Genomic DNA, 21,597 nt, shown 5'->3' with positions numbered 1-21,597 from the left:
TAGCAATGATAAAATTTTTCGTGGATATGGTGTAGAACATGTAACAACAGCAGTACGCGGTAGAAATTTTGAAGATTGTGTCTATATAACGATGGTAATCCCCTATCCCATTCAATTTTCTTGTATTAAAGAAAAATTATTGACATTTAAAGATGATTGTTATTATGAATGCCACGATAATCATAGAGCATTTGCTAATTTTATAAATAATAATTCATATGGATGCTTGATATCTTTATATAATAAAATTGATATAATTTCTTTAAAAGATAACCAGAAATTGAATGTTGTATTTTTACAGGCCTTTATATTACTTAATAAATATGATCGATATTTTGAGACTATTCATAAAGCTTGTGTGTTAAGTAATTTTAAAAATATAAAAGAATTTTTTCCAAATTTTAATATTGATTTATGTAGAACTACAAATTTATATAAAAATTACCACAGAAAAGATATATTTGAATATATTTTTAAAAAAAAAATGGATTCGATGTTTGTATTGTACGAAGGGATACAATGAAAAAATGTTTTGAACTTATTTGTGAATTTATTAAAAAAAAGGAAATGAAAGATGCACCAGACGATTTCTTGGACAAATTTAAAAAAATTTTAAATATAGGAGTCTCATATAATTATTTGGATGCGCAGAAAAATGATAAACCGAATCAATATGAAGATAAATTATTTATAACACCAAACACGGTGCCATTATTTTCTTATGATATGCAAGCAAATTTGTGCCTGGAAATATATGATAAATTTGGCGCTCTTTGCGGAGAAGCAGTTAATACATATATTTCAAATATGTTTCATGTATTACTTGATGGGCTTCCAAATGTTATTATGTTGAACGAAAAAGATCACTTAAGATTTGATAAAAGTATATCTAAGGTAGCAACCAATCATTTAAAGCGGAGACAATTAAATATCCATAATATGCCAAACATCGACCCCCAAAGGTATCCAGTATATATATTTTCAATGCTCGATTTATATTATTGTTCACATAATACTTTCCACGACGACAACGCGGTAGAATTATCTAAAAAGTTAATAAAAAAACAAAATTGGATAGAATATATTTTAAAGGACAAAAAGATTATTAGTGAGATATATGTAGTTATATCTAAACCAGAACTTTTAACAATTGAAACATATATAAATACGTTATTTAATATAGATGTAAAGTTTGATTATATTATTTCAAATCACCACAAATCTTCTAATTATTTAAATGATAGTCTTTAATATGTGTGAAAATGTTATTACAAAATATTTTCCATATTCTCAAAATTTTTTTCGAGATCAACAGTTACGATTATATAAGTTTGAAGATTATAGGCCCGCGTTGGGAAAGTCTTACTTTCCTTGTTCCGTTGATGATATGTACAATTATCACAAACACATATATAATTATGTGATGAGTTATGAAAATCTAGAATTTTGGGAAGTAATTATAATCACAATAATGACACATTGGATTTATACAGTTGCAACCTGGACCTCAGTGATAGGAGGATCAACAAATATATAACCCTTTACAGAAAAGAGGAGGATGATAGTGATAATGAAAATAAAAATAAAAGGATCCCTATCTAATCATACTCGAAACAAAGGGAATGAAATAGTCCCACTTTACTGATTGTTTTTTTTATTTTATTTGTTGTCATCTCATTATTTAATTGATTTTAAAATGATTATTGGTTGTTGTAAGACAATGATATATAAGTCAACCAATCTTTGTGTATCGTAGTTTTTTGTTGGTTTCAAATGTTTCGCTTTCCCATTTACGCTTCTGAAGAGCATTGGTATTATGAAATGAAGTCAAACTATTTTGATAATCTTGTAATAAAATTTGTTTAAAATTTTCTTGGTTGATTTCCATTTCCTTGTCATAATTATTTTCTTTATAGACATCTAATTGTTTTATAATTATAGCATTATTTTTCGCCAATGTTTTTAAATCATTGGAAATATTATACATATTCACACTTAACCCATTAGTTCCATGGTCAAAAGCATTTGAATCACCCAAACATATATTTAAAATATTACTTTTTACTCTGAACAATTTATCATTTGATAATGGTTTTTCAATGGTTTTGTTTTGTAATTCCTCTTTTGTTATTTTTGTACATACATAGGCACAATTAGATATATTTTCGTCTTTATTTAACACGCAAATCTCATTATCATTGGTTAAACAAATTCTTTCGGGGACGTGTTTTTTATCATACAAATCAAATAAATCTGTAAATATTGATTTTCTTATAGAGGTTAAAAGCGTCTTTGGGCGAAGGGTATTATTTTTTGTTCTTAATTCTAAGATATTACTATCATTATTTATCAGAAAATTATAAACTGAAATATTTTCAGTTTTTATTTCCATAGGAGCCAAAGAATTCATAAAATCTCCAATAATAATTCGAATGCGGTTATGTATAGCAAATAAATCTATTTTCCCTTTAATTATTTCTTGTTCTGATGGAATTATACAATAACAAACATCATTATAACAAACCTTTCCCTTTTTATTAAAAATATCCAAATTGTATCGAATAGCTTAATGTTTTGTATAGCATTTTCCCAATATTTTAATAGCTTAATGTTTTGTATAGCATTTTCCCAATATTTTATTACATTAGACTGAAGTAAAAATACATCAATTGGATCCATACAACTGCTAAAACATCGTATAGTAGGATTTCGATCTTGATGGTTCTCAATTTCATATACATTTGGAAAACTATATACGTTTTCTTTGATATATTTGAGAATTTCTGTTTCTCTGACCCAAAATAAAGTATTTCTGGAAGGAAGATAATCTACTACTTTTCTCTCCTGAATTTCTTTCTGAGATGGAATTTTTATGAGGTATATAGTATCCTCGTCATTCATTTTATTGAATTTTGTATATTTTCCCATTAACCATACAACATTAATATTTCCACACATAATATCCTCAAAATTATAAATGGTTTCTTCGGTGTTATAAATATTTTCATGAATATTATACTCTATAGTTTTTGCTTTATTGTGGTCATGAATATTTTGCATAACATTTGTTGAAAGTTTCAAGACTTCACTTATTATATCTTCATTCAACACTATGATACCGTTGTCTATTTTATAACTTACATTCATACACGAATTATTTTCACTATTTTCATTTAAATCCTTAATAAAATTTTGATATTTGTTAATATCTAAATAAGGATTCTCCTTCAGTTCTGATGCCTTTATTTGTTCAATTCTGTTTTTTGATAAGGGCTTTGAAATAGTTTTTTCTTGTATTTCATAACAAGTTGGGCGTAAAATATAAAAATATGTTTCATCGTTGTGAGTATCGTTATATCCTCCAATTATCCAAAACTGGTCTTGGTTTTTATTAAGTATAAAACTGTTGTAAGCATCATTTTTATTTGGCAATATCACCATTTTTTATTTAACCAATGAAAACATGACATCATTATTATTATTATTATTAATTATAAAAATGGAAAATTATATATATATATATATATATATATATATATATATATATATATATATATATATATACATATATATATATATATATATATATATATATATATATATATATATATATATATATATATATATATATATATATATTAGAGCAACAGCAATATATAAAGGGGCCAACTCCCTTGTTTGAAAGTAAAATAGAACACGACCTAGGATACTCTCCTACAACTATTACTTGCCTTACCTGCCCATTTTAATAGAAATTAACAATTGATAAATTTATTACACACGAGGATAAGAAATATATGAGTTTACAGTTAACTGATGCGAGAGAAAATCGAGATGTTTATTTTGCAGTAGATAATTATATAAAGGGAATGAAATTGATCAGAAAAAATCATAAGCCTAATTTATCCAGTCCACAGGCTTTACAGTTGTTTCTGCTTTATGAAAATACTCCTCAAAACAAATTTCTAAATTTTCATATTTACATAAATAATATCATGTCTAACAGAGATACGGCCATTCAGATTAAAGAATATGCTGGAGTAAATTGTGACAACTCGTTTATAACTAAAAAACACACATCATATATGCTTTCCAGACTAATTTCCGACGATAATCAGTTACAAATTAAAATTTGTGAAAATTCTCAGCCCAGGGAAATTGATAATGACGATCTAATGGAAAGAGCGAATCCTACCGCTATATTGGTGTTTAATATATCGGCTGGTAATTGTACAACCCCGCACGTAGAAGCATTAGAAGTTTTAACAGATTCTTGTTTTGATGAGGTAGACCGAGGAAATAGTATTATTGCTTCAAAAACTGAATTAGCTTTGGGTGGAAAGACTGGCCAAAAATTTAAGTGTGTTGATTATAAACAAGACGATGATACAAATACTTTGTACAAAATACATATCTATGCTACGAGCGACGACGTTGCTTTTGAAAAACTTAGGTGCATAAGATCTGTGTAAAAATGAACTTTTTAAATAAAAAAAAACCTCGAATTATTTTCATTGTCCTTGTGTTTTAGTGTGATTATTCATATTTTTTTCCTTGTTATAATTTAACTATACCCAAAAGGTAAAACCTTTTCAATCTCTCTTTTAACTTTTATATTATTAGTAGTGGGGGGAATGAATACCGGGGGTGGAGGAACATCCATCGTGTCTAATAATCTATTAATTGATACCAACAAAGATTGTATCGTATCAGGATTAATAAATTTTATTTTATCAGTATTATTTTGAGGTGTTGGCTGGGATGAGGACAAAAAACTTTTATCAAAATTTATACTATCATCCATCATAATATCTTGTTGTTGTTGCGTTTCTGGTGTTGAATTTGGATTTGAAAGAATTTCATCATTAATTTCATAATTTAATGTAGGAATTGAAGTAGCTATTCTATTTTGAAAAACGTTATTTATATCTCTTGAATCTATTTTATTCATATAGGGATAACCACCATTTTGAATATATGGATGAAATATTGGTATAATATCTATTTCGTCGACTTGTGATAAAGGTGGTGGGGTTGATAACCCCAATTGATCCTCCATTTTTTAATTACACGTGTCTTTTTTCGTTTGAAATCATTTTCATATATTGCTATTGTATTATCATTATTATTAATTCTCCTCTTATTTATAACAGAAATCTTTTCGTCGTTTATCATTATATCTTTTTCCTTGAGTCCGTGAAAAACGGCGGTTTTGTGAATTTCTAGGCCGTCTTTGTATATATCATCACAAATTAATAATTCATTATCAATAAGAGATGTATGATAGTGTTTTGATAAAAATATTATGGCATCAGATACGGATGCTATATTTATATATTTAAGTATATTCAAATATAATAACAGATAAGATATACGTTTATGTGTAATTAGATATTCGGGGTCTTCTTCTAAATTACAAGAAGTGATTATGAAATGAACTATATCTGTCACGGGTGAATACATATCTGTGGATTTTTGTAAATTTTGAGTTATTTTCAATTCGCTAACAAATAAGGAGTCATATAAATATAACGGAGAATTTATTGTACAGTGACACATAGCGTGTAAAAATAATGCAGCCATTCCAACTTGGAATTTATTATCATAATCATTACACAATGAAAGTTTGGGGAAATGAGCCATTTTAAAATTCACGGGAAGAGTAGAATCAAATCGAGAACGAAAAGACGTGAATCTTAATCTTGATAATAAAGCTGAACACTGCTCTGAGAATTGAGGTTTATTGTTACCAAATATTAATATGGTCGATGCGAGTTTAACGTTATTACCTGATTCATAATTTGATCGAATAAATAAACGAGAACTACCAGTTATTTGATTAATCAATTGCCTATTAAATGGTTTATTGGCAATTTCATCCATATACCAAAACTTTGCAAAATTTGAGCTTTTGGAAAGGTCGTGATATCGATCTATCATTGAAGAGTGATTCATAGTATGTGACGATAAAATTCCAGCATGATTACCAAGAACAGATAATACTTGGTTTAAAAATGTAGTTTTTCCTGAATTAGTTTCTCCTAGAAAAAAAGGAAGGTGTTTATTTTTCAAACTAACACCATGACAAATAGCCCGCAATATCAATTTTAATACGTATATCAAGGACGATATATCATAACTAAATGTTTGTAATAATGAAATACAAGTAAAAGTTAAACAACAATTACATTCTACAATATTCATAGAATCTGTGGGAATATCTTTAAGAAAACTGGATCCACTTGGGTGTATTTTTGATATGCGCTCATAACAGATAGCTAAAGTCTCTATACGATATTGCAGTGTTTTTTTTTTTGTTCTTGTGGGGGAGTTTTCAGATAAATATCTATCATTTTTAAAATATCGTGGTTTTCGTTTTCAGGTAATAGTTTTACAACATCCATCATGTCACTATAACTATTAGCTATTTGTTTCAAAATGAAATATTTGGTTAGTTTAATTAACTCTATAGTTTCCTTTTTTTTACACAATTCGTTTGTTAAATATAAATACAATTCTCTTTTAGACATATTTGCAAATTTTCTTTTTTTGGCCATTAAAATTTCTGATGAACATAAAATATTTCCCCCATCACCATGCTTTGTTTAATTTGATCATGAATTGAAGAACATTCAGTTTGTGAATGATTATCGATGGATTTTCTTTCATCGTGTAAAATTTTTAGCCTTTCGTAATTTTCAATTTTTTCTTCTGATATATTACTTATGACATTCTGAACAATGGGAAAAAATTGTTTGTGTAAAAATTTACATTTGGGAATATGCTCCATTATGTCATTTAAATTATCATCTATGATGTCATGCTCTTTCTCCCCATTTCCATAGCTATTTGAATTATTCTTCGGATGATTACTGTAACTGATTGAAAAATTATTTTCTTCGTCATCTATATAGTACATAGGTATTGGTTTTAAGAGAACCAAAGAATCGCTTCCACTTAAACTTAATCCAATTAAAATGTACCTGTCTTCAAAAAGTTTGAGAAATGTTGGTGGCAAGCTGTGTATTTTACTTCCATTCCAAAAAGCTTCAATTTTGCTTATAATTTGATTTATTATAGATCCAGTATTTTTATTAGTTGTACAATGAATACGATTAGAAAATATTATACTTTCTTCTTTCGTCAATAATTCTATGTTCAATTTATTATCATTATTATTATTATTATTATTATTCTTTTTCTTCTTCAAGTTTTCATTATATTTTTTCTTTTTGGTAACGATAAAATTTGATATATGACTTCGTATGTTAGCGATATAATATATTTCTGGTATATGGAGCGGTATAGAAGCCACAGAAAGAGACGATATCGAACATTTTTTCCATCTAAATTCGTCCCAAATTACCAATTTACCATTATTTATATTATTATTAATAGTTCCAGTTTTGTTATTTTGTTTGCTTCGATTATTTTTATTTTTGTTAGTTATACTTTTGTTATTATCCTTACCCCCCCCCCCCCCCTTCATTAAAGCTACTGCTATTGCCAAGTAATATTATTGGCCGATAAATTGCTAATAATTCATATAATATAGATTCATTCTTGACTAATAATATCGCAGCAATAATAATGTTGGGTATAATGATATTTCATGATGCTCCTTGGATTGTAATAGTTTGTGGTATATTAAAATGTTTGATTATTTGAGAATCTATTTCATCATTAAAACTACCTTTGTGGTTGTCATCACTATCAAATTCGTTTTCATCATAAGTTTGTGTTTGAGATATATTATAATTTTTAATTACACTTATTGCCTCCTCGATTTCCATAATGTTTTCAATTATCAATAGATGTTTGATACATAAGATGACCCAAGATTTCATGGAGTCATCTAAATTTAATAAGTTTGGAAATCTGATATATTTGTAATTTAAATGGTAATAAATTTGTAAAAATTCTTCAATGATAATTCTACTATTTTGAGTATTATAAGTTATAATCATTTTAATCCATTCTAATGATAATAATGAATGTGATTTTAAATCATCAGATTGTTTTAATAATAAAAAGTATATTGACACGAGGAAATGTATTGTGTCTCAGTTTTTCGCGATCATATAATTGCAAAACGTGTTCTAAATTATAAGGAAAGAGTAAGTCGTTTTCGAAAAGTGTGGCGTTTATAACATTATTATTATACGGGTTTGTTTTTATTGTAATTAGAAAATCTTCGTCGGTTTTGTATTCATATATTTGAAAATCATCACCAATAATGGCATTTAAAAAACATGTATTGTAAGAATCTTTTAATATACTATAATTTGGTAATTCTAACATGAATATATTCCAATGGGTTTCTTTTTGATGATTATTATAATATGTAATGTCTTTGTCATTACATATACAATTCAAAACTATTGGATAGTTTGATATATTTAAATGTGGTATATCTTGAAATTTCACTACATTAAAATTAGGAAATATGCTCTTATATATTTTAAATCGGATATTAGAATTTGTTCTATCGACGAGATATCCAACGTGGGTATACAAATGCATACTTGAGCTTGAACAATTTGGTAAAAACCAAGAAGAATTTAAATTTTCTTTATTGTTGGGCCACCTAATAAGGTTAAATGTCTTTTTCCATGCATTATTTTTATTATAGACATTAGCACTTTCTTCTCTCTTCCAATCCGGAATGCCATTATCAATTTCACGTGCACTAAATATATTTTCATTTTCTATAAAACTTTGTATGATTTCTTCTTCGTGCTCTAATGAAGAATTCAAGTTATCATTATAAAGAAATAACTTCAAGGAATAAATTTTTGTATGCTCTGATATGGGCTTAAAAATATTAAACAAATCAAAAGCACTATCCAAATCAGCAATTAAAGGACTTTCAGATATAAAGGCCCCGTCCTTGTAGCAACTATAAGGCAAATATGAGCAATCTATTTCATTTACATTTAAATTAGCATCACCATATTTTGCTGATCCGAAGACACTATAATTGGCTGTTGGATCAAAAAAACTATGATTTTCTATAACTGCGTGTAACATATTATAAAGACAAATTAAATCATGATATCTCATTATCAATGAAGGAATTTCAATATGAAATCCATTACTAAAACTTTTACCCTTTCCTAGTATATATATAGAAAAGTTAATTATACCTAAGCCCTCGGTTATTAAATATAGAACTTCATAGATTAGATTATTTTCGTTATATTTTTTACATTTATGTCGAATATTATGTATGAAAAAATATTCCGGCGTTCTAGTTCTATTTTTACAATATGAAATATATTTTTCTAAATTTAATAGTGTATTACTTTCAAATTTAAATTCACAGCCCTTTAAATCAAAATCTAAACAAAAATGTTGTAAATCAAGATATTTTCTTTGAATCGAAATAGACCCGTATAAACCACGAGGAACAAAATGATGATCCCGTATAAATTCGTGTATTTTATTTCTTAGGTTATTTATACCTAAACAATAAACACTTCCGCACATATTTTGATATATTCCAAAAAAATTTAACGGAATATATGTTTCATTGCATTTTTGTGCGTTTTTGTTTTGAATGATAATTCCGTTATACATTAAATCTGATGAAGTCATGGATTCATATAAAGAATTAGAATCATTAACTCTTGCTTTGCGTTCATTAATTTGAATATTTTGTTGTCGGCTTTGATTATTGTTTTTACCATAATGCGAAATTAAAGTCTAGGTATACATGATAAAGGTAACAATAAAATAAAATTTTGGGGTTTACTCTATATATACTTATATATATATAATTAATTTTGAATTCATTCATTCATTTTATTTAGTTTTTTTTAATATATATAAGGGATTTACGTGGCGTCCTTTGGTAATCAATGACTATATATGCACTAAAAAAGAATATACTCAGATTCATAACTAACTGTATACTGTGTAAAATATAAAATACAATTTTATCTATATAGTTGTCATAAGAAGCAGCAAAAAAATGAATTATTGTTACAAAAATCAAATATATTGATAATATCATACACATTCGTATAAATGCATAAACAAATTCCATTTTTTAAATTTATAATTTATGATTCATATTTTTTCATATCTATAAATAACTATATATATTTATTTACTTAGTAATAGTTTATTTTGATTTAAAAGTATGATATCTTTGTATTTTGGCAATAATGACGAAGAAAGTATATGTTTGATAAATGAAAATAACACAATAATAAATGATGACGAGGAAAATAATCTTTGGTTCAAAACAAGACCAAAAAAAATACTAAATTATACTCAAAAGTCTTATTTCGAGTTTATTTTTATAAAAAAAATCAATGATTCATTTCAGGCCCCAAAAAACCTTTATTATAATAATCTAAAGCGTAAAATATTTCCCCGTAAATCTTAATTTGATAATTATATTTCTTCGTTTCAAAGAGGATAAAATATATTTTTTAACACAATTTTGTGGTTATATATACACCAACAATACAAAAATTCAACAAAGTACGCTACTAGCTAACTTGCAATATAGAAATAAATAATCATGAGCGTTTCAACCCTTTCAGACAACGACGATGAGAGTAACAGCTTTAATAAAGACAAAATCTATTATGAATCATATCACCCGTTAAATTATTCAGACAGCGACGATGAGAGTAACAGCCATAAAGACAATAAAACCTATTATGACTGGCAAAATCACCCGTTAAATTATTGTACACATAATTTTTCATTTACACAATCATTAAACAATCCAAATGTGTATGTAAGAAAATCTATTTATTTGGATGAACAATCAAGGGATCCAAATGTCAGCAAATCTCTTATTTTTGATTATTTAGAAGACATTTATGCAATGTTTAATAGAACCAATGAAATGAAAGCGGAAATGGTCTTTAAGCTTTTAGATAAACAATTATCTGATTATAATATAGTAGGAATAAATGTTCAAAGTTACAGGGCCGTATCACTCAATCGGGGGGGGGGGGGGGTTATCAAAATTTTTTATAATAATAATGATATTGAGGAAAATTAGGTTTATACTTTACGTATCCCCGTTCCTATCCATTCTGTACCATACAATAATATTAAACAACAAATTGAAAGATTTTTAAATGAATCGAATAACTTTTTATCGCATAACGAGCATTTAGAAGAAGTGTTTGATGTATTACCTACTGAATATCCAAAATCGGAAGAAATTGAATCCCTTGGGTGGGAAAGTTATAATGATGATTGTTACTTTGAATTTGTTTATGATGAATTATTAGGTATATATTATAGAAAATGTTTAAATTTTTATAGCAATTTAAATCAATTTTTTTATTCTCAATATACGGAACGCCCAAAATTCATAATGAAATTGAATCGAGTTTTTGAAATGTTACAAAAATATAATCATCTCTATGTTTTACATAATGTGTTAATTGAACATAATATTATAAAAGTTAATTTCCCAAAAAATGAGGTTACACAATTGTCTTTTGATTATAAGATAAATAAAAATGTAATAACAGTATATGATATTACTAATGCAAATATAAAACTACAATATAACTATAAACCAGTGATTGTTTCTTGTAGATACCGAGATTTATTTGACTAAAATTTTTTTATTAGAATTAAAAAATACAAACGATGAATATTCACCAACCATTTATAATTGTTTGTCTTATCCTTTCCATTATCTTCATTATAAACTATTTAGCTGAAATATTTATATTTCCAGGGGGAATAGGATTTATGGGACCAAAATATAATATAATTATTAAGGTCATCCAATTAATATTGGTATCACCCATTTTTATTGGTACAATTTATTATTTAATAAGAGATAGAAAAAATGTAGAAAATGATTTTTATCGTGATACTCTGATGAATAAAGAGCAATATTTCCATAATTTCAAAAATCCTACTTACGAAAACACAGAAAACGAAGACACAATTGAATATATATCTCATAATGATCGAGCGTTAAGATAATAATTGATTAATTATAGTATGAGAATACAACGAATATTTCTAATACAACTTTTCAATATTGGAGAGAAAAATAATTGAATAATAATTCATCACTTACATATTATATACTGTAGTATTTCTCGTAATTATTGCTCTTATGTTCTATTTGGATTATCTTTTTAAAGTTAGAGGCAATACTAAAATTTTCGGAATAAAAAAATTAGATTTAATGATTTTTCTTTTTTTTAATCACAAAACTTTATGATGATATCATTAACTGTGCTCCTATATTTCTTAATGTTGAAAAATATACATCCTTAAATGGATCCTGTTATAAAGATATGCGAAGAAATTGAAAATGAAAATTATGGAAAAGCAATTCAATATTATTCAATGTTTTTCCATCGTATTTTGTCATACATTATCAACCAGAAAAAGTACGAAGGTATCAATGAAATATTAAAACTTCAGTTGAATAATGAAAGTAATTTTCATTCGGCTATTATTCACTTATTATATTATATGTGGCAGTCTAAATGGCAAAGGGGTGGTAATGTTCAATATATTAGTACCAGAGAATTTAAAGACATGATTTACAAATCACAAAAAGTAGAGAATCTTTTAGATTGTTTAAAAAAAGACTCAAAGGCTAGTTTTTATTTATTTTTTCCGCCCAATTTTGACCATTTTCTTTCGCAAGCTTTATATGTTATGGAAAATGAACTTCAAAAAGCATTAAATAACACTAATACGTTGATTGGAAAAGATACTTTACATAAATGGTCATCTCTATTTTCTTCAATTTTAAATGGTTATATGATCACAAATTTACATACCAACGTGGGAAATTTATTATGGATGCAAGAATTAAGAGTTATTGCCTTAATATATAAATATTTTTATTTGTCTTACGAAAAAAAGGAAGAAAATTGGAATTGGCATGAAACTCAAATACAAAAGAAAATGTTAGACCTACATCTTACTTACAAAAATAAATATGAAATTTTACAGAATGATCTAGTTAAAAAATTAAACCAATCACACGATGCTTGTGAACGTGCTTATAATTTATTACTAAGCGAATTTGATTCATATAAACAAAGGGAACAAAAAAATAGGCTTCTTCACGAAAACGAGGTCCTGGTGTATAATGAGCACATGATGAATGTGTAAAAATACACTCGAAAATAATAATAAATATTGGAAAAATGTATTAAGCGTTAGAACTGATACACAAAATATGGAAACAGAGGAGACATTATACCCAGATTTAGAAAATACTGAAGATTATAATGATAAAAACAAAAACAGTGACACAATTATTTTATCATTTACAAATTTGCTGTCTGATAAAGAAAATAAAATATATTTATTGGAAGAAGAACTAAAAAAACTCTAAGACCGAAATAGCAATACTTCATGAAAAAGAAAAAGAAAATCTAAAAAATGATTTAGATAAGAAAAATAAAATAAAGGAACTTTCCAAAGAGTTAAATCATTGCAAAGCGCAAAAGGACACCCCAATACATGAAAGTATAAATAAAGACACAATTTCAAATTACGAAAAACATATAAAAAATATAGAGAAAGATATAATTTTGTTTAAACAAGTAATTCAAGAACAAAAAAGTTTAATTAGCGACTTAGAATATAAATTAGAAAAGTGTGAACGAGACAAGAAAAGTGATAAGCGAGATAATGAAAGTATTATAAAAAGAATAAAAAAAGAGAGAGATGATTATTTATATTCAAATGAACAGTATCAAAAAGAAAATGAAAACATCATACGTGAAACAAATGACGATATGAAAAAAATGAAAAAGGAGTGTACTAAACATTTAAAACAATTAAAAATTCAAGAAGAAGAAATTGAACAATTAAACTCAACAATTTCAAAACAAAACATCAAACTTGAAAAGGCTATAGAAGAAAAAAATAATATAATTCTTGAGCATAAAAAAGAAAAAGACTTGTTGTTTCAGGAACATGAAAATGCTTTAGCATTAGCAAATAATCATATTGAAAAATTAGTTACGATTTTTGATAACTCTTCAAAAAAAGAAAACCGGGTTGCTAAAATAACAAGTAAAGATACTTTAGGGCTGAAAAATCAAATTGACGAAAACAACAAAGCACTTTCACTATTGATAAAGAACCAAGAAAAACAACAACAACAACAACAACTCATCCCACCATCCTCAACGCTAAAAGAAACAATCCAACCATCACCCCTTTTACCTACAACTAGTGGTAATAATGATAATTTACAACCAAGTGAATTGCCCCGTGATTATTATGATGTCTCTACTAAATCGAGATTAGAACAACTGGGTGTAAACACCACAACTTTATATAATAATCCTAATAATGATAATAAGACAATAACCAAACGCGAAGCAAACAAAGCTATGCAGGTGATGGAAGACGAACATTCACCTCCCCTCCAAATCAACCCCCCAAATAAAGATGATGATAATTTACAATTAATGGAACATCAACAAGTGTCATTATTGCCTGAAAATAGAATAATCCAACCATCATCTGACGAACACTCACCTCCCCTCCAAATCAACCCCCCAAATAAAGATGATGATAATTTACAATTAATGGAACATCAACAAGTGTCATTATTACTTGAAAATAAAATAATCCAACCATCATCTGACGAACACTCACCTCCCCTCCAAATCAACCCCCCAAATAAAGATGATGATAATTTACAATTAATGGAACATCAACAAGTGTCATTATTACCTGAAAATAAAATAATCCAACCATCATCCTCCTTGTTTACATTTGGTAGTAATAACCAACCATTACCACCATCATCATCATCATCTTCCTTGTTTACATTTGGTAGTAATAATACCAATAATCCTTATTACATTCCTACTGAATCAAGATTAGATCAATTAAGGGCAAATAAACCACAATTATATAATAATGATAATAGTAATAATATTAATGATGATAACGAGACACTAATGGAAGTAGACCAAGAAGAATCTCTGTCAACTCCAATAATAACTTCACAATTACCACTACCACTACCACCACCACCACCACAACAACAACAACAACTTATATCTTTACCACCACCACCACTACCACTACCACTACCACTACCACCATCACTCCAATCATCATCATCATCAACAACAACAACAACAACAATACAATTTATAACAAACTTACCACCATATAATAACATTGTCAACGATAATAATGATCAACAAAATACTACTACTCTGGCAATTTCAAACCACGAAGAAAATAATAGTAATTTGCCATCATCATCATCATCGTTGTGGGTATTACTACCACCACTACCACCAACTTATAGTCCTCCAATGCTAACTTATAATGATACTACTAATGACAGCACCAATAGCAATAATAATATTGTTTTTAAGAAGGACGAGAAAATTAAACTAATGCCAATAGAGAATTTAAAATCTGAAAATAACAGCAATGTCATTGATAATAATGATCAACAAAATACTACTACTCTGGCAATTTCAAACCACAAAGAAAATAATAGTAATTTGCCATCATCATCATCATCGTCGTGGGTATTACCACCACCACCACCACTACCACTACCACTACCACTACCACCCTTAACACCAACTTATAGTCCTCCAATGCTAACTTATAATGATACTACTAATGACGGCACCAATATCAATAATGGTGTTGTTTCTAAAAAGGACGAGAAAATTAAACTAATGCCAATAGAGAATTTAAAATCTGAAAATAACAGCAATGTCATTGATAATAATGATCAACAAAATACTACTACTCTGGCAATTTCAAACCACGAAGAAAATAATAGTAATTTGCCATCATCATTAGCATCGTCGTGGGTATTACCACCACCACCACCACCACTACCACTACCACTACCACCCTTAACACCAACTTATAGTCCTCCAATGCTAACTTATAATGATACTACTAATGACGGCACTAATATCAATAATGGTGTTGTTTCTAAAAAGGACGAGAGTTTAAAAACTGAAAATATCAACACACCCCTACAAAAAGTACAAGATGAAATAGAAAAAGAAGTAGCGACACAAAATAACCAGGACCACCAATTGGATTCTAAAATAAAGGTAATAAAGAAAGAAGATACATTATTGGACGACGAGAACGCGGTAGACATAAAAAAAGAAAGAAAATTAAAAGTGCAGGTGATGGTGTCAGTAAAAAAATAAAAAAGGGGAATATCAATAAAAAAGAACAAAAAAATCACGATCCCGAAAAAAATACACCCAAAGAAGAAAACTAATATTATAATTGAAAAGGAAAATAAACAACAAAAAGAAACAAAAACAACACAATTGGTAGATATGGAAAATGATAAAATCCAATTTTATACTATGGACGACCTCAAAATGGAAATAACCGAAAAAGAAGAAGTATTATTAGATGATGATCATGGTGGTGGGCTTGATAGAAGCAGAAGGGCTAATAAAAGGAAATTAGAAAAAAACAAAGAAGACGAAGAAGAAGAAATTCCAATAAAAATACCTAAGATTGAAAATCAACAAAAAGATCAACAAGAAAACCAATCTAAATTAGAAAAGGCAAATGCGTCTTTAGAAGGAAAAAATGATAGAACCAACATTGCCCTACTCGAAGAAAAGGAAAACTATAATAATAACGATGATGATGATGATGATGAAGAAGAACTCTGATAAAAAACTGATAAAAGTACAATATGTAGAAACATAATTAAGTGATATCATCATCAATATTAAGATTATTTCTAATATAGGTTGTTTGATTCAATTTATCATTATAATTATAATATTTTAAATATACACTAGCTATTTCTAATAGTATTAGTCCAATTAACACTATAATTTCGATAACATTTGTTGGTCACTTATGTAAATATTATAATTTTTTTTCAAAATCTTTAATATAGATATAACCAATAACACCAATGATAAGAATATCATTGTCACGAATAATGCATCAGATAGGACCATTTTGGATACAGTTCTCATTTTTTATATTTTATATTAAACTTTACAAACTTTAAATTGTATATAAATATATATATAGTATATCATTTTCACTAGTTAGATAATGGGAGTTCCGCTTCTTACAAATAAAATTCAAGATAATAATGCTCGGCTACCTTTACTAACAAAATACAAAAATAATAATGATAATCATTATCAATCGCAACATCTCAATGATATATATGATAATATCGGAAATGGGGGGAAACTGAATAGTATTGGTGTTGATGGAGCCATATTTTTACATGCACACGTTAAAAGACCAGACAAATATGCGTTGTTAGATGATGATAAAATTGATATAAAAAAAATGTAATGCAACTGGTGTAGTTAATAGCATCATATATTATATAGAACAGATTTGCTCATTTTATGAATCTTTTAGGAAAGAAGAAATCATTAACGATACTGTTTATTGTTTTCTTGCCGTGGATGGATCATCTCCAACCATCAAAAACAGAAAAAAAAGAGGAAAAATGGATGATTATAGTTTGTTGACCTTATCAGAAAAGAATGAACTCCATGAATATATTTTTCATTTATTAAAAGAAAAACTTATTTCTTTATCGTATCCCTATAATTTTTCATTAGAAAGTAACTATCATATTGAATATTCTAAAAGAGGAGAAGGGGAAGTGGAGCTAATCAAATTTAATCAGAAATTCTGTGGGAATGAAACAAATGTTATACTTTCATCTGACTCGGATGTAATGGCCATGCTCGTTTTAAGACAAATAAAAAATGTAGCTATAGTAACCCCCACATTAAGTAAAAGTAAAAACAGTGACACATATAGTGGGCCTTTTATATTAAATCTATATAGTTTATTGTGTGGCCTTAAATTTAATATTGATCAAATGATATTATACATTATATTACATTTTATATTTTTTGGTAGTGATTACAATTTTGGTTTTATGATACACCCATCAGAGAGCAAAAAAAAAAATAATACACGAATTAACTGCCAAATTCCACGCAGAAAACAACGACTTTTCTTCCATGATTAGATCTATTGGAAATTTTTGCGTCAGATTTTCTAAACAAAATACAGATACCAATAATACAGTATCGCAATGGGCTACTCCCCTGAAAAAATTATTATTGATTGAAAGTATATGTTCTATATTATATTATGCGTCAATGGGCAAATCAAGTATTTTTTTAACAAAACTTTCGCCGTTATTATATACAAAATTCAATATAAAAGAGTTGAAAACTTTAGTAGCCGCTATTGATTCTCATGAGACTTAAAATGAATCATGTTATCAAAGTTGAAATTTATTTAGAAATTACATCTTTTCCGTCAATAATAGTAGTAACTGGAGGGAAAAATGGATGTCCAAATAATACTGAGGGGGTGTAATTAATAAATTGTTGTAAAAATTTTATATTATGTCCATAACAATAATCATTTTCCTCGGCGAAACATTTCAAGTGTAACATGGCATGAAATATAACTATAGTTATATCTAATACAGTAGGTCCTATTTTATATAAAGTATCATTTAATGCATTTAAACACGAAATATTTACTGTAGTATTGAATAGGGGTCTCTCGGCACCCAAAACAACAAAACGGTGATCAGTATTAATCAATTTATTTTTTTCTGATAAATGGATATAAATTGCTTTATTTTCAATTTGATCTACGATGCTATTTGATGTAGATAATCCTGGAAACAAAGATTTATTTTTCAGTTGTATGTCAATGTTATTATTATTATTATTATTATTATTAGTAGTAGTAGTAGTAGTAGTAGTAGTAGTAGTAGTAGTGGTCGAACAGTTACAAATTCCTATAATTTCATCGGGAAAATAATATATATAAATTGCATATTTGTTTATAAATGCGGAGATGTGTTCTTTGTTTTTGGCATCCTTTAATTCCCACGTATTTGGGTATCTATTCCACGACAATATATTACGTTCTTTGTCTGTTAAATCATGTAAATTAAACAAAGATTTTATTGTAATATCATATTTAGAAAAGTAATTTTCAAAAATAAATTTATTGATATTCCTAAAAAAATCTTCAAATTTCAGTTCTTTACTTATATTACTAGATGCCATATATGAAAAATATTCAATCCAATTATTATAAATGGCAGTTACATAATCGTGACATTTTTTTTAATCTGAATATATTAACGAAGCAACCGGTGTAGCTTTTATACTATTCATGGGACCTAGTACTCTGAATAATTTATCCATTTTCATTTCAAGAATATCAATTCGAACTCTTAGGTTCTCCGCTTCATTATTAGATATCATTTTTTTTTCTTCGTTTGTTGATCCCACTATAAAGGTATCAGATATATATCTTTGTGGGTTTATATTTTTTTCGTTTGAAATAATAATTTCGTTTTTGATTGAAGAATATCTTTTTCTTTTTTTTTTTGTTTTCTCTTTGGGTCATTTTTTTAATTATTTAATAAAAAAATATTGTCGTTTTTAAATTTTATATAAATATATGTGTATATCATGCACACACACACACATATATACCTTGTTATATATTCTTTTTCAAATCCTAAGAGCAAATCTTTTTAGATAAGTCACACATTCTAAAAAAAATGACTACTAAATCAAAATTAAATTTTGTAAATGGTAATAGTAGTAGTAGTAGTATTAATGGCGATAATTATATTAACGTTGAATACCAAAATGGAAATTTAAAACACAACACTAAGTATCTCAAAGATGATGATAAAATAGGAGAGGAAAACGACAACAATTATAATAATAATGATAATAATAATAATAATAATAATAATTGTTTTAGAAAAATAAATTGTGATTATAGACAACATATAAAATATAATATAAATGAACTGAAAAACTTACATTTTCACATACGAGAACTGAAAATCAAGATTACTAATCTAATTGAAAAAATGGATAATATTTGTTCATCTGAAAATAATATTAATAATAATAATGATAATACAATTGATATTTTTTATAATAATCCTTTATTTTTATATGATACACCATCACCATCCTTTTTATCTACCTCATCCTTTTCTTTGTATATCATGCCCATAAATGAAAATTGCGACCCAAAACAAATACATCAAAGCTTAATTTATGGCTATTCAGATTATTATAAATTTATCATTGGTAAACGTGGAAAAAAAATTAATAATTTAAGAAAAAAATATAATGTTATTATTGATATACCCGATAAATACTCACCAGAAAATCAAATCATTATAATGGGTCTCTGTAAACTCAACGTACTAAATACCCACATAAAAATTTTGAATACTATTGCATACGCCCTGAATTTTTCTAATTAATAATAAAACCTTTTATGTGTATATATAGTTAATATACTGTACACATTATACAAATAATTGTCTATTTCAAAAAATTCACACTAACTTTCCATTGGATATACTTGTATAAATTTTTTCATATAAATTTTCATATTGTGATATAGATATCGCCGGCTTAATTTTACTAGGTTGAATAATGGTATAATAATGTTTTATACAAATAGGACAAGGAATCAAAAGTGGAATTATGTGAATAAATGCATATAAATGCTCTGGTAAACAATTAGTTTTAGAATTTTTATTGTTTGCAGCATTTATTGAAAAGGCGTGAAAAATATTCCAATATATTGGTCCCCAACTTGCCGGTCCATATTATTCAGGGGGCAACTTTGAATAATTAGAAAAAACTGTTTGATTAACATAGTGAATTGAATGTGGAGGAATTAATGAAATCTCTTTTATTGTATCACAGCATCCTGTGTTATATAAAGTTTTGGATAATTCTTTGAGTGTGTTCACTTTATTGAATTCGAGATTTTTTGTGAATAAAATTTGTTGGTAATTATGTTGACTACTTTCATTTTCTAGATACCATTCCAAGAAAAGGTGTTCAATTTCTGTTTTTTTTTATTTTCTATATCCTGGGGATTGTTGATGTTATTATTATTCTTCTTAGTCAGGAAAACAATTTCCCATAACTGTTTTTCAATTTGTTGGGGACTCTTAACCTGAACTTTATAGCTTTCGTTGTTAATTATTGTGTTTACTAAAACCTCTAACATTTCAAAAAATCTTTTAATTTGATTTTTTATTTCTAATAATAATAATAGGTTATCATTGTTTTCATGTGAGTACCATCTTAAAATAGAAAATATAGAATTGGTAAAAAATTCGGGGAAACATAAAATGGCTGGGTATTCTTTATAAGATTTTAATTTATAGAACATTTTCCAATTAAATAATAACTGAATTTCACCTTGTGATGATATGAAATCAATAGGAAAATTAATTGTTTTGGGGTCCATCTTTTTTTATTATGAAAATTATTTATACTAAAATAGTATCGCTGTTCACTGCATCTACAATGGTTTGTTTTATTTCATTATCAGGATTAATTTTTACAATAGTATTGATAAATGCCTCTCGAAATTTAGAAATAAACATCGTCTTCGTAGTTTGATTAATATATATACAGGCAAATAAACGCGGGTCTAGTCTCGCATACATGACAACTTCCCCCTTTCCGCCTTTCTTCAAGTAATATACTCTATCAATGTTTCCTACATCAAATTTAAATTGAGTTAGATCATCATCACCTTCAATAGGATTTT

At 27.1% G+C, this 21,597-nt stretch overlaps 1 protein-coding gene across 1 annotated transcript; it reads left to right on the top strand.

Moving 5' to 3' along the window:
- The first annotated feature begins 10,531 nt into the window (after positions 1–10,531).
- Positions 10,532–20,445, top strand: LOC137659110 (uncharacterized protein MCAP_0864-like). The gene is made up of 4 exons (XM_068394188.1): positions 10,532–10,921; positions 13,350–14,363; positions 15,951–16,067; positions 20,431–20,445. Exons 1-4 carry the CDS (start codon positions 10,532–10,534, stop codon positions 20,443–20,445), a joined length of 1,536 nt encoding a protein of 511 aa, XP_068250289.1.
- The last annotated feature ends 1,152 nt before the right edge of the window (positions 20,446–21,597 follow it).

The sequence above is a fragment of the Palaemon carinicauda genome, chromosome 19 (assembly GCF_036898095.1).
Source record: "Palaemon carinicauda isolate YSFRI2023 chromosome 19, ASM3689809v2, whole genome shotgun sequence".
Taxonomy (NCBI): domain Eukaryota; kingdom Metazoa; phylum Arthropoda; class Malacostraca; order Decapoda; family Palaemonidae; genus Palaemon; species Palaemon carinicauda.
This window is presented reverse-complemented; position numbering and strand designations above follow the sequence as displayed.

Excerpts from the sequence above, each read along its gene's own strand:
- LOC137659110 (XM_068394188.1), top strand. The coding sequence starts at position 10,532 with ATGAGCGTTTCAACCCTTTCAGACAACGACGATGAGAGTAACAGCTTT. Across the intron at positions 10,922-13,349 it reads AATTATCTGATTATAATATA|ACCGAAATAGCAATACTTCA; the intron begins GTAGGAATAAAT and ends AAAAACTCTAAG. Across the intron at positions 14,364-15,950 it reads AAGCAAACAAAGCTATGCAG|GACGAGAGTTTAAAAACTGA; the intron begins GTGATGGAAGAC and ends GTTTCTAAAAAG.